General features: G+C 39.9%; 1 protein-coding gene across 1 annotated transcript in view; it reads right to left on the bottom strand.

Moving 5' to 3' along the window:
- CASR (calcium sensing receptor) overlaps window positions 1–15,015 on the bottom strand; it is a 74,537-nt gene that overhangs the window by 37,339 nt on the left and 22,183 nt on the right. Inside the window, exon 2 of the mRNA XM_056502312.1 lies at window positions 5,192–5,629. Coding sequence (XP_056358287.1) covers window positions 5,192–5,376 — 185 coding nt within the window. The 5' untranslated portion in view covers window positions 5,377–5,629. The remainder of the gene's footprint in view (window positions 1–5,191; window positions 5,630–15,015) is intronic.

Below are 15,015 nucleotides of genomic sequence, written 5' to 3'. Positions count from 1 at the left end.
CTTCAGACAAGCTGAAGCTGACTGTCTGAGGCAGTGCTGTATTGGTTCTGTAACACAGATATGGTCAGACAAAGGCAGTGTTGCCAAACTGTGCTAAATGAAGCAAGATCCAGTTTCTATATTTTGTGGACAATTTCTCTCTCACTGTACTGCAAGTTCCTAGTAAGGGATTGCAGATGGGTTCCTTCTGTGTACGTGAGGGACTGCTAAGAGCAGCCTTTGAAGCTGGCAGTAGGTCCCAGTATTGCAGCTGACCTTCCGTGCTATGCTGCTGCTGTGATTAATATAATCAGTCACTGGAATGCTCTGTCAACCATGCAGAAATTTGACTGGTAATTTCCATAAAGGAACTGTACAGTATTTGCTATCAGAGGCAAGCTTTCATTAGATTTCCAGAATATTTAAATAGCCACTGGTGTTTTCTTGATGGAAAAGAAGCAGCCTCCAAAGCTCATTTTCTGCCGTATTACTTTACAGGTGTGTTCACACAGTCTCTCATTTTATGAGATGTGGTGCTATGAAAAGTGGCCATTAAGCTCTAAATGAGAGTTTAATGTAAACAATTCAGAGCCCACAGGTGTAGAGGGGAATTTTTATTTACACTCCTTCCTTTCCCTTCTGATACTTGTTCTCCCACCTCTTAGAGTATTCAACCCACTGATCTTTCTACTCCCAAGGAGGAGAGAGAAATCAGAAACAATACCTGGCTGTAACTGTCACCTCTGCAGAGGACAGCTGTACAGCAGACCAGTTTGCTGGAAACTAAACATGTCTGTCAAACATTGCTCAGGATGGCTTAAATGCCCCAGTCAATGTTTCAAAGCAAGGCAATGCAAATTAAGGGACACAAGCTGTCTGCATGGTTTAAACTTCCCATAGCTCCATCCCCTGTCTGTTTGTATGGTTTGGTTTGAACAGCTCTTACTGTCTAGATCCAGCAGAGAAATTGATCCTGATCCTTGCTAGTCTCCATAAAGAAGTAATTCACAGCCTCATGTGTATTCATAACCTTCATTTATCACACTTGCAAGGTACTAAGCAATGGATATGAAGCATAAAAAGGAGAAAGTGATGTGAAAGCTCTGAATACAGCTTTCACTTACCCTCCCATATCTGACAGGTACTCATACTCAGAAATGGTGGCAAAGCCTGCATATACCTTTTGATCACACCAGCACTCCTCTTTCTCTAGTGGTTGCATGCACATACTAATTTCTCTGTCCTCTCTTGATTTTCAGTACATTAATTACATGTTATTGCTGCTACTACCACTGTTATTTCCAAGGGGGATGACTTTCAGTCATTTGTTTGGTTCCTGCAGTCATAAGTATAATGAGCTGCTTACCACTCTTACAAGCAAGGACTGTGGGTGAGGGGAATGCTGCAGAACAAAGAAAATCAAAAATTAAAAAATTTCAATTCAGAAGGTGAATGGAAGAAAGAGAAAATTATATAATTACATGTTACGGAAGAGATTCCAAATATCTTGTTATACATTCAGATCTGCAATGGAATTAGCAAATACATCTACAAGGGCTAGAATTAAAATTCTGTTCTCTCAGATGGACAGAGAAACTCAGTGGGCTAAAGAGTCCTGGAGCCATGCTCTACAAAGTCTTGTGCTATGACATGGGGACAATGTCTCACCACAGTTTCACAGCTTGAACGCTTTGTGTCGCAGTATGGGACCTTGGCTAGACATGATCAGAATACAGGAAAACTGCTAATCTCCCTGAAATCAGGAAGGGACAGAGAAATCAGGTTATGAATAGACCTCTGGGGGTGCTGACAGGGACTGAAATGGGGGTCAGGGCTTGATTGTGCTGTGCTCAGTCTCTGTCTCCACTGCACACATCAGATGTGCATAAGCAAATGTTGTAAGGCAAGTTGCTGCAGCAGCACCAGAGGCATACAAAGACAGGAGGTGTATTTATTTCAGATGCAGGATCCTTGATTGCTGGAACAACAAACAGGAAACAAAACTGCTCTCGCTTTGTGTGTTCCTATCTAACATTTAGTGTGGCAAAATCATGGGTACGTTTTCACTTCGAACTCTACAATGCAGTGTTTAGAGCACAAGGATGCATTTTCAGTATCAACAGCACAAAAAGAATGTGGAACAGATTGTTACTGTTCCCTTTTCCTTTCACTGCTGAGTTATGTATTTAGTTTCTAAACAATCATGTGCCAGGTATGTACAGTAGGTTCAGGCCAGTATGTTTGCTGGTCTGGAGAGAAAGATGCTGAGACACAAGAGCATGAAGAATATAAAAACTGAGAAAGTGGAGAGAAAACTGTCCTACCCATTTTAAGAAGCTCAAACTGTCCTGTCCATTGGAAAGCCCAGTTTGGGAGCATAGGTATGGCACTGAACATAGCAAAATGTCCAAACAGCACTGATCAGGTTGAACAGAAAAGAGAGGAAAACCACATTATCTTAAGTTGTTTGATTCTGAACTCTAAAACAGACCAACTACAGGGTTTCAGTGGGACCCTTAGGTCTTGTCATGGAGCTTCTCGTATGGTCTGATGACTTGCTGCTGCAAAAGAGCATGGGGAGAGAGAGAGGATACTCATCAACCCAGAGTGACCTGGGTCTAATTTTCTTTTGCGATATGAGACACATTATCCTACGTAGTAAAGAGATTAAAAACTGTATGCAGCCATCTGAAAAGCAGGCAGGTATAAAATTTATTAGCCTCAGCTTTGAAAAGATACAGCAGTGCTGAAGAAGGCTCAGAGAAGAGTAACAAAGGCAGGTAAAGGTATGGGACAGATTTAGCACCTTTGGTTTGACAATGTACAGTCACATTTGTGCTTCCTTATGGATTTCTATCTAATTTCCTAATCTATGGATTTCCTGCCCTACAGAAGTTTTTTACTCAAGATTGGGGAGATTACTTTGTGAAGAAACTAGAACCTATATTTTTTCTGCCCCTAAAAATGTAAGTGTGATAATTCTGGACCAGTCAGTTGCCTGGAACTTAGGAAACTCACATCCGATAATATAAGATTTTAGCAAACAACTTGAAGAATGTATTGGACTCCTAGAGTCAGCATGCACAACCCTGCCACAGGTTAATGCCTGATCACAGGGTCCAAAACCAAAACTAATCACCATGATTGTGTTGAGAGACTTCTGTACAACTCCAGCAGGAGGTATTTTCTGACTTTGAAATTGCTTAAAACCGAAAATCCTTCCAGGAAAAATATCTGCTCTCAATATGACGTGTACCAATAACAAGGAATACACACAAACATTCCCAGGTATTTACTACCTCTGTCATTAAATTCTGATGACCAATCTCAAAGAGTCTTCTCAATCCAACCTCTTTTGAATTAAACATTTCTTGCAAATGGATATTTTCTGGTAAAGATGTGTGCAATGAATAACTTCCAGTTATTTCAGGTCCAACCATCCCCTTGTTCCTTTTGTAGTTTCTACTGTCTCTGCAGCTAGATCTCTGACCTTCATTCTTTCTCCACTTGGATTACACTATCAACTCACAATTTATCCAACTCCCTGAAGGATATGTGCCACAAATGCCTGTCTCTGCAGGCACCTTTTTCTCTTTTGCACTTACATCTTCTTGGTGCAAGGGTAAGAAGAACAGGGATTTTATCCAGGTGAATTTCAGCTGGAGGATACCTTTTAGCAGATTGAATGCCACCCAGAAGGATCTCTCATTCTGTCATTAAAACAGCTAGTCTGGCTTTTCAGGATATGCCTGTTGTTGGCAGTGCTACCTCATTAACATGCCTTTTGGCAACCACACACTTGTAGTACTTGTGGTGGAACATTTTCCAGCTGTCTCTTCCAATAATGTGACCATGTCAAGACAGTCATTGAGGCTGACCCAGAGTCGACAGAAATGAAAGCTGTTTAGTTTGCAAATATCTGCATTGGCCTGCCTGCCAGCTGGAGCAGGAGGAGAAGACAATAGAGCTGAAAACATCCACTGCTTTCCAGCATTCCACTTCTAAAATATGCATTTGGAGAGAAAAAAAAAAGTGCTGAGAAGCTGGCAGAGATTCTTGCTCCATGAAATAGACATTGCACATACATTTAGTTCAGGACTTTCCTGTGCACACACAGAAGAAGCCAAAATAATCTGCTTATTGACACTTGTGTGTGCTCCCTACGACAGGTAATGGGGATGATCTCATAACCTAGATGGGTGTGTCTTGCTCAGTGTCTCAGTAGGAAACCACACCTGAAATCTGTGAGTGTAACATGAATGCTCTTGGCCACCCTTCATTGCCATCTGCAACAAAACCGTACTGGATCTCCAGCCTAGGAAGAGAGGTCCAAATAATTCCAGATACACAGTTCTTTACATATGATAACAGAAGAAGTCCTGAAGTGTTTTCCCATTGTCATTGTCATGACAGAAATCCACATGAATTTCTTATATTTTTTTTATATAATGTTCCAGTTGCAATCAGTTTCTGACACACTTTCCACTTGTTCTGTGTATTATGTGCAGGCTTGTAATGCTAAAAATTCCTCATGTTTCATCATAAAAATCTGCTCTTTAAAAATAAGAGAAATTGTTTTCATCTGCATTTCTCACTCCAAGGTTAACTCCCAAATACTTAAGACAAAACATAGATGTGTTGTTTACACAAAAGAAAGGAACTCTGGGTGAGAAAAACCTGGGCTCAAGTTTGGGACTTTTACAAAGTCCTAAAGAGACATTTATGTGTCATTCACTGGGATTTTTCAAAAGCCGTAACCTGTCTTGGTCACCTATCACTTATTTACTTGCTTAGGCAACTTAGCAATTTGTAAAGTCTTGGAAGATGACAGGCAGAACTGGAATAAAAAATTGATTTCTAAATTATTTGACCATGCATTACTTTAATCAAATTAACTAAAGGACACTATTAGTAATTTTCTGTCCTGCTAGAGAAGCTAGTTTTCAGATACTATTCAAATGCTCCCTGTGAATGGCCAGATAGATCAGTATATTAATATTTTGGCAGCTTCAGGTTGTACAAAGATTGCTCTCTTCTGGTGTCCAAATAGTATTTATGTTACAGTTTAACATTCAGATTTGATGTTTCCATTATTTACTTCATACCTTCCAATTGCAAGCATCAGATTACAGACTATATTTACACAATTTAACGTCAAGAAATATGAAGACTTCCCCACCAAAACTTTTTATTTTCCCTTTTACCAGCTTACCTTATACACTCCACTGATTCTGGCCTTGATTTTAGATCCTGGTCTTTAGCAGCCACTCCGAAATGAATGGGGAACAACCCTCCAAGAATAATGTCTCCCTTCTTCTGTGCCCGTTGGTTTGGCCCATAGGCAGCAGTGCTCCAGGTAAACAGCAAAAGAATCAAGTAGCAGCTATATGAAGTCATTGTTCCTCTTTTCACCAGGGGGTTATAGGAAGCAAAATTGGAAAAGATGATGTAAGAAGGCAGATGTCAAAGCTTTTCCTTTCCTTAATACAGCGCACAGAGGATTTGGGGGACATGTTGGCAAAGAGATAAGGAACAAGGTGGGAACCACAGTGCTGGTGTTTCTCCCTCTGTCTTCTCCATTGCAAGAAAACAATTCAGCTGCCCTTCTTCCTTCATAACTGAAGTATTATGGAGAGCCCATCTTTGAGAACTGTAAGAGAAAGATTTGAAAAGTGATTCCAGCTATACACCAGGACCCCACATTGCCATGATGATTCTACTTTGTTAAGCCAAGCCCTCAATATGCCCCTGAAGCTGCACCCACTCAACAACCCACCTGGGACATATCACGACCTTGGCAAAGTCATCCAGGCACCCTGGTGACACAGCCACACCTCCTCAAACAATGTCAGATGCCTGATTCTCTGCCACATATCTAAGGCAGGTTGCTTAATCCTCATATGGTTCTGTGTGACTCTGATGCTAGCAGATGCTGTAAAACCTGTGATCTGATCAATGCCCATGAGAAGAGCATGCTGTGAGACCTTGGTGGGCTATTGGGGAATTAGGAAGCATCAAATGCAGTAAGAATCAAGCCTTTCTCTTAAGCAAATAACCATAGTAATCTTTTGGTGTTGGTCCATCATCTCCTGTCCATTGATAATTTTTATCCCTCTATCTTCGAACTCATCCTTGCTAAAAATAAAACAGGTTCATCAGAAAAAGTTCTTTTGCATTAAAAGAGAGAATGAATTCCAGGGAAGCATTTGAAACCAAGATACTTTTCCATAATGAATCATGAAGGCTTGAAAGGTTCGGCAATCATGCCATTGAAAGCTTAGCTACAGCAGCCTTTGAAGCCTGTTTCCTGGGGATGAAAAATACTGCAGCTTCTCAATGCTCAATACATTTTCCCTGCAGCATATCTACAGGCCTCCCAGATGAAGAACTAACTTAATTTTGAAAATGTCTATGGCTACAGGAGAGGAGATAGCACAGAAAATTCACAATGAACATCTCTTCAGCCTATTTAAAACAGCGACCAGTAGTAAGAATCTGAAGTTAGTCAAATTTAGAGCAGAAGCAAGGCATACATTGCTAATCCTGAGGACAATTAATTTCTGAAGCAAGTCATCAAGAATTTTTAACTGCTGAGAAACTTTTATATGAGGCTGACTTATTACCACTAAATGCAGATATATAGATTTGATTTTCACCTAGGTCAAAAGAAGAGCTGCTGCAGGGAAAAACTGAGATCATGAGGATTCTTCTGTTAGCCAGTCTGGATAATCATGCATGCTGTACGACTACCAAGCATAGGGAACTATTTAATACATTTTTATTACAATGAAGGTTTGGGTGCAGCAGACAATGAGAGGGGAGAGACAAACCTCCGATTGCTCTCATGCCTCTGTGTTCACTGCTCTTAGCTGGGCAGACACAGCAATTCCCTATGGTGGATCCACTCTAAACTATTCTTTGGCCCTGGCTTGAACAAGTGCATTTTTATTGGCAAGGGCAATCAAATCTTTGGCTAGATATCAATATATGTCTGGTATTGGCATGTGGTCCTTTGACAGCTGGATGGTAGAATTTTTAGCAGAAACCAAGATTAGGAGGGGATAGAGCAATGCAACAAGTGAGTGTCATGAAGTGTTTGGGTTTTGATCTTTTCTGGCAGATGGATGGAGGTTTCAGCTTCTTCAGTGCCCAACAGAATAAAGAACAAAACACTTTTCCATATTTCAGTTAGAGAAATGTCATCTTCCTCCCATCACATGTGGATTCAGAAAAGATACAAACACTAGTGGAGTGCTGATGCAGTGTCCTGAGGTGAGAACCAGCACAGGCAGGGCCAGCACTTAGAGGTGAGATGTTTGAAACAGGGCGAGTTATTTCTGAGGAGACATTGCAAAGACATGGGATGCTCTGACTAAAGCTCTTTAGCTCAGCTCACACCCTCCCTCAGCTCCCTCCAGGATGGCAGGGACCTGGGGACTGCATGTTCTGATAGGTGCAGGGACGGCATCCCCAGAGTCTGGGCAAGGAAACATGTGTGAGACTCAACCAAGGTGGGATGAGGTCAGTGACTTCTCCATCTGCTGTGGGAGCACCACAGCCTGCTGATTTACTACTCAATTTTTCTGCTTTTACTTTAATAAGCCTTTCTTTTGCCTTTGGAGTTATTAGCTTATGAAAAAGGAAACTGTTTCCATCAGCAGCAGACAGACAATATAATTTAGTTTGCTAGGTTGCTGTGGAGGGCTTTGGGCTGATGCTACTGAGTATTTAGGAACTCTTCACAAGACAGTACATGGCTGAAGTATGAAATGTAAAAAAGTAAATTCTCATTTTTATTTTTCTTTTCTCAAAGTAGACAAAGTCAAAACATCCAAACTGGTAAAATACATTAAGTTTTAAAACGGCATTTACAGCACTTAGTCCAAGTTGTAATTCAAGAGCATGACAATGAAAAAAAAATTACTCATTCATGGTATAGGGCATTAGTTGATATCCCCCTGAATAATTTGGAACTAGCAGTTCTCGGGGACAGGACACAGAACTGAAGTAACATCAGAGGTGATGTCTGGGAACAAGATGGGCTGTGTATATATAAAGCACAACCCTGTGGCAGCAAACTGAGGGATAAATGTCAAAAGATGAGCTGGCACAGAAAAGCAAAACTAAGTGTATGCTCAGCTCCTCATAAATCTCAGTGTCCAAATTTACAACTCTCCATACCTAAATTTCAGCTATAGCTGGAAAACCAAGCTCATTTAATGGGAGACAGAGGACTCACAGCTGCTTTCAAGTGCCCTGCACACCTGAAGATGAAAATATTTGAAGATACCAGTTTCCCAATGAACAGTTGTGAGCTTGCTGCCAGTGCACCAGATAATATCCTCTAGTAACAACTTCTGTTGTGGCAAATTTTCCTTCAGTTCTCTTTTATTTAATTAGATTAAGATTATGAGCCTCTTCCTTATTAAATGAAAGCATTACAGAGCCAATGATTTAATCACCTGATGTATCCTTCCAGACATAAAACTTAGCTTACTACAGGTGGAAATTGTACTACTAATAGAACAAATTAATTTTGTCCAGCAGTTTTCAGCTAATAAATAAAAAAAAGATTAAATTAACAAACAACTGAATTAAGATGGAAACCATTGCTATTATTTTCCTTTGCAAATGTTTTTACATGTAAAACATTATCTTATATTAGGTCATAAATTCTTTGATTATGAGCTCTTTGATGCAGTACACCTTTTCCCTATACATGTACTCAGCCACTAAAATTCTATAAGATGACTTTTGCAAGAAAAATATAAAAAATAAATACTAATTTTTTTTTTTTTTTTTTTTTTTTAAAGACATGGCCTGATTTTTAATCCCCTCCTGTTTTAAAAATAATTCTCAATACTTTTCCACTCTGTGTCATTAACTATCAGACATTTTGTTTCTGAACTGTCCTGGAAGAGAGCTTCTAAGCTTCCATGGAGAAGTTTGAACTGGTTCCAGGAATAGAATGAGCTATCAGGCAACCATTGCCATGACAGAACAGTAGATGAGGTGGGGAGGGATGGTACCTAGGTACAGCTGTGGATACTTGAAAAGCTTGCAGCAATCCATACCATTTAGACAGTGGAATGAAAGTTTTAGTTGTCAGACTAAATCAGGCAGAAAAGCCAGAAATGTTCAATAAATCTTTGTTTTTTGGGATGAAAGGAAGCTGAATGGCACACTCATGGCATGCATTACTTATGAAGTAAATATTAATCATACAGTAACTAACCACAATTCTCAACAGCAGCTGCTCAGGTACATCTAAGAGCTGGCATGGGAAGGATCTCAAGTGACCATGAAGCTGCCCCTTAGCCAAAGAAGGGCTCAGCAACAGTAGGGCAGTTCCTGCCATATCTGCTCTAAAACCTTGTCAGGAAGAAAACCAATCAGGGCAGCTTCCTCCAACACTTCTCTGCTCTTACAAAAGAAAATGTTTTCTCACATCTAACTTTAGTGTTTTTTGTTACAACTTAAGCCAGTCTTCTCCCATCTACCACATGAAGGCCAGTGCCTCCCTGCTCATAATCATCTTATTTGGGATTTGATTCACCTCCCATTTTACTCTTTTTTTTACACCAAGCACCTGAGCTCGGATTATTCTTGTTTCATTCCTCTGGCCTCTGCCCAGCATGTCTCCACATTTAGTGTAGACCCGTGCCCAGAAATGGACACAGTGTCCTTGCTTGGCCCTTACAATCACTGAGCAAAGTAGTAGAATTATTTTGTGTGTCTTGCAGGCTACAGCCCTGTTTGTATATCTCAGCATGGCATTTGTCTTTTTTGGAACAGCACGATATTGTTAACTTATGGTAACTTATCAGCTAAACACAAAGCAAAGTTCATCATGTTTATATTCATAAGACCATAAAACCTCACAAGAAACGATCATCTTCCAAAAGCTTTTCCCTCATATTCAGTTCAAAGGTAGAACCTGCTAAATTTCACATGATCATTCTGGACACCAATAAGGAACCAGCATGGACAAGTTCAACTAAGTCTCCTGGGCTTTAAAGATCTTTTCACATCAGAGAACTGGGGAAAATTCCTGGTTACAGCTGTGGAAAAAGGGCTGTCCCAGGCCCCAGAAGACCCTGGCCTCCCACGCAGCAGGTTTGTTCTACTTCTGGGAGTACCCCAAGGAAGCTAAAGAATGACACTTCAGTGGATAATGGACACAATATAAATCATCATACTCCTAAGACCAGATCAGCCTTCTAGTACTTAGGTACCATGACAATATGAGAAAATGTAAATTGTTCACATTTGTCACCAGAGCAAGCATTAGCTCAACCTTCCTGCACGTCTTTGGTCAAAATGAGGGACAAGTGCATCAAAGATGCAATCAAAACCAGAGTGTTGGGGTGCTCAAATGCAGGAGCTGTGCTTGCATTTTGTGGAATTAAAACTGTTCCATCTTTAAAAAAGGCAAGGGTTAACTGAAAATCTACTACAAAGAACTTTTTGCCTATGAAGGAAAACACAATTCTTACACAACACACTGCCTAAAATAAGGAGATTTTTATCTGGACAAATAGCATGACTGAGAGATGGAATCTCAGCCTTGGAAAAATCTGGAGTATTCGTTTGAGTGTAGAGAAAAATCCAGATCTAGATTAATGATCCTGTTCTAAAAACATTACCCACACACTCAGTTTTGAACTAAATACAGAATGTGCCATTAAAAGATTTTGCAAAATTATCAAGACCATCAGGGTCACCAGGACAGTATCTCCGTGCCCTGCTATTAGCTTAAGGGCATGCTATCTGTTATATTTTTCTGGCAGAAATCAAGATGGTAATAAAACTATTATACTGCAGCAAATGCATGTTAAAAGTGATATATTGCACCTGGCACTCACCTGGCATTGCAAATGCTAAGAGGAGGCCAAAACCATGGCACACAAATCAGCCAAAGTTGCTGAAACAAGTCTTAGTCCATTCAAATCAAGAAAGCCATATACTTAGCACTAGAGACTGTGGGAGGAAATGTAGGTCTAAGAGCCTAGTCTGGTCATGGAAAATCTGACCACTTGTTCTAGAGTAACATTCTCAGTTCTCCAGGATAAACTAAACATTAAAAACAATACAGTAAAACAGACAACTATAACATTTAATTCTGCTATGCCTGATATACTCAACATCATCAAGTTTATCTGAGAGTTACCATTTAGGTTTCCAGAGTTTTTGTATTTATTACATTATTTTTATATAGCAGCCAGATCTTTAGCTTTCCTTTACTCATAAAATGTCCAAATAATGCAGAACCCACTATGAAAATGTGGAGTCCCACCCTGATCTGTTTAGCACTACAAAATACCAGAGTGACAAAAATATGCCTTGAGATCAAGAAAGCCTAAAACGTTAGAGGCTAATGTCCCAGCCTCTCGGGAACTGCAGATATGGAGAATGGAACCGGGAATAAGCAGAACAGTTTGTTTCACAGAGTCTCAAACAAATCTGGTTCTAGCAACAGCAGTCAAAGAGCATCAGCTCCTGACTGTTGCATAGCCAGGTAAAAATCCAAACCTGTCCACAGGCAGCATTTACCATGTGTGAATTTAACATGGAATTACAACACCTCTGATCTCCCTCCCACTTGAGCACAGGCTCACGAAGTGCATACAATCCCATGTCAAGCATTGTAGCTGTGATTGCACAGCTTTGTAGCAACCACCTTTCCATCAGGACTGTACCTGGCTTTGGGATTACATAACATTTCTTAAGTAACTCGCATCAGCATCATGTTCAATATCCCTGATCAGTGCGATTCGGGATGCAATATCCCTTTGCGGAAATAATTCTGTTTGCTGATGGCAGGAAGCAAAACACCAGAAGCAGCAATAGAAAATACCTTAGAGACACTGGATGCACTCAGCAAGCACCATTAGCAAACACAGAGCTGTAAGTGGTTTTTGAGTGCTGAGTGCTTGGTGGAAATGGTGGAAATCCATGTGGAGGGTGACTTATGTCCTTGGAATAATGTCTTCACAGGTGTGGCTGTAAGTCAGGCTGAGAAGCAGCTCCAGGGACCTCACAGGCATGATTGGTTTTGCTCCTCTGAAGGGTTTAAGTGTTTTCTGCAATAAGAGCTAAGGCTCATTTCAACAAACCATATCACAAACCTCTGAAGCAAATACTGGAAGGGAGTAAGACAATTCTACAACTCCTCTTCATTCCACTCCTGTGCCTTCTTCAGCACAAGTGTGAAAAGTGCATGTGTTTACACATCCAAGGGAACATTGGAATGCATGAGTTTATCAAGGCATCTTGGATGAGAAACAACCTGTGACAAATTCATTAGAACTGCTAAGACATGTTAAAGAGCTACAGCACCAAAGAGGATCCATGCAGAACAGGTGGGCTTGGAGGGGCTTCCAAGTCCTAGGGAGTTCCAGAGCCACAGCAGCCCATCTGCAGCCTTTTGGGAAATTGCCATAAACCCACCAGTTATTCATTAGTCTAATTTATCGTGGGAGCTGCATTGCACCCTTGAGCAATCTCAGGTTTAGAGACTACAGGTACCAGGGAATCCATCTTGCCTACATCTTAAAGGTGTCCTGTTTTGCCTCTCTGTGTTCAGATTCTGACCTTCTGTTGCTGCTCCATGGTTTGCTAAATTGGCTGTTTCCTATCTCACCAGTTAAAAAGCACATTTTATCAATTGTTTAAAATGGATGAAAACATGCCTTTGATATTATACCAATCTAAAGACTTCCTGATAGTTTAAATTATTTTTGCCTTATATAGGGAGGAGATTAAGGGAGACTCATAAGAGCTGCAATAAAATAGGAAGTGAAATACTTTGCTAAGGTAACATTTTTTATTAAATTGATTTCTCTGACTTTTCTTTCTCCTAAAGAAAGTCTCCACCATGCTAATTATGCTAATGAATATGCTTTTTAGTCAGAGATACTTTACCCCATCCTATATTTTTGGGAGTGACTAGACCCTCCTGAACAGATGGAGAAAGAATGCCTAGGGGATCTGGAGAATGAAGACAATCTACATCCTTGTGGCATGGTCCATCTGGAACTGGGATGTGGTTTGTGAAATTTGAATTGTTCAGACTTTTGCCTGCAGGTGAAACAGCCATGCAGTCACCCTGTGTGCCTTTCAGGGCACCTTACATTCCTGCACATCATACATACATTCCTGCATCTCAAGCAAGTCTTTCCTGGACATCCAATGCAGGAGCTCTGCCAGCAAGTGTCATCCAACCAAACTGCTCTTAGTTTCTGATTTGCAGATTTTATATTTTCTGTGTGTCTGGCCTTAGGAAATAAAAAGTGTTAACAGGTGCTGCATTCACAACCCACAAAAGTGAAGTCCACCACTGCAAAATTATCTTTCCCAGCTTCTAATCTATCTTCTTTCTTACAAGAAACATCTCTGGGCCTGGCAAAAGGACTGAATTCCCCTAGCAAAGTCCTTTTTTCTCACTCACCATGCCCATAAAACAACACAATTGTGTTATGCTCTTTGCATAAACCCACTTTTTTTAAGATTAACTTTTCTATGAGAAAATGAAGAGTCTTCAGCTCAGTTCTTTAATAGCAAAAAATGCCAGTCACAGAACACAGTTTATGAAACTGTGTTGCTGTGGTCTTTCTGGAAAGAATAAGGAGGAACTACCATTGTTATCAACTCCTGGATGCTCTATACCTTACATTTCTCTCTAATTTTCGTCTCTCTTCTCTTATGAAAATAATAGGTTAGAAGGACTGGTCACCAGGATAGGACACCTTGAATGCCTTTTTTTTTCTGTTCTACATTGTGAGGCAGAAAAGAACAGAGAAGGGGTCAGGGAGGTGCCAAAGTAGTCAGTCATTTGTGAGTAGCTAGAGTTAAAATGACACAATTTAGTGGAATGTTATTCAAACTAGAGATGTCACGCTTTTTGATTGGCCAGCTGGTTAGCAGACCTTTGTTAGCAAACTGAAAGGTCAGGGAAGATGAAATAACTGAAAAAAGAATACTCAAATAAGGCAATGCATAATTATGTTTCTGTATTTCTCTCAGTTAATCAACCAATTTTTGATCATTCCTCTACAAAACAGCAAGAGCTAATAAACTCAGACTATGTAAATAAACATGAGAAGAATCTCATTTGTATCAGCAAGATTCTTATTTCCAAAACCTTCTATGATCAATTAGGATTAAATGCAAGTCCCTAGAAAAGTCAATCTGAAGCTGCCCTGTTAAGTGCAGCTTTTAAATAAACTGGGATAGCATGTTTCTGATTACAGTTTGGTATGGGTTTGAGGGAAGTGGTGTTCTCTTACAGCTAGTATGGGGAAGGACCCTTGACATTATACCTGCTTCCTTATCCTCACTGGCTGGGCAGCCATATGTCAATTACTTTGTCTGAGACTTCACTTCCCAACTTGTAATAATGTCCAGAAATAATTTTAGAAACATACTGTAATTACACTTCGTCCATGTCAACAGACGTCAAACTGAGTATCAGCTGAATCAAGGCGGATTCAGGCTTTTCTCTAGCAAAAAAATACAGATCTGAGAGCTGACACTTTTTCAAATCCAGCTTGGTCAAATTGCTTACAATGGGAAAACATATTTTGCTTAGTAATTTCTTTTAATTTTACATTATTTTCTTTTTTAAAAACATCTGCGCTTGAAGTAAAAGGCCTTATTTGATCAATTTTTTTCCCTCCAGAATCCTCAGTGAACCAAACAATAAGGACAACTGTAATTCTGAGCCAATTTCAACATAAATCCAATTCAGAAAAAACACTTAAGTATGTGCTCAACTTTAGTGAGACTTGTCTTTAATCTAGTAGATTCTAAAAGCTTACCATGTACTTTAGTCGTTTGATGAATAAGAGACTAAAGTAGCGTCTGGCTTGTTGCACCTTTCTCGTTTATACTATTATTAAAAACAAATAAACACTTTCTTTGTGTTGGACTTTTTTTTTCTTATACTGAGTCCAGCACGATTTATTAATAAATTCTTATGGATTTTTGTGGCCTTTTTTTCCTAATCTTTTCTCTAATATTTCTAGTTCTCCACTG

This window comes from Oenanthe melanoleuca, chromosome 1 (assembly GCF_029582105.1).
Source record: "Oenanthe melanoleuca isolate GR-GAL-2019-014 chromosome 1, OMel1.0, whole genome shotgun sequence".
Lineage (NCBI taxonomy): Eukaryota > Metazoa > Chordata > Aves > Passeriformes > Muscicapidae > Oenanthe > Oenanthe melanoleuca.
This window is presented reverse-complemented; position numbering and strand designations above follow the sequence as displayed.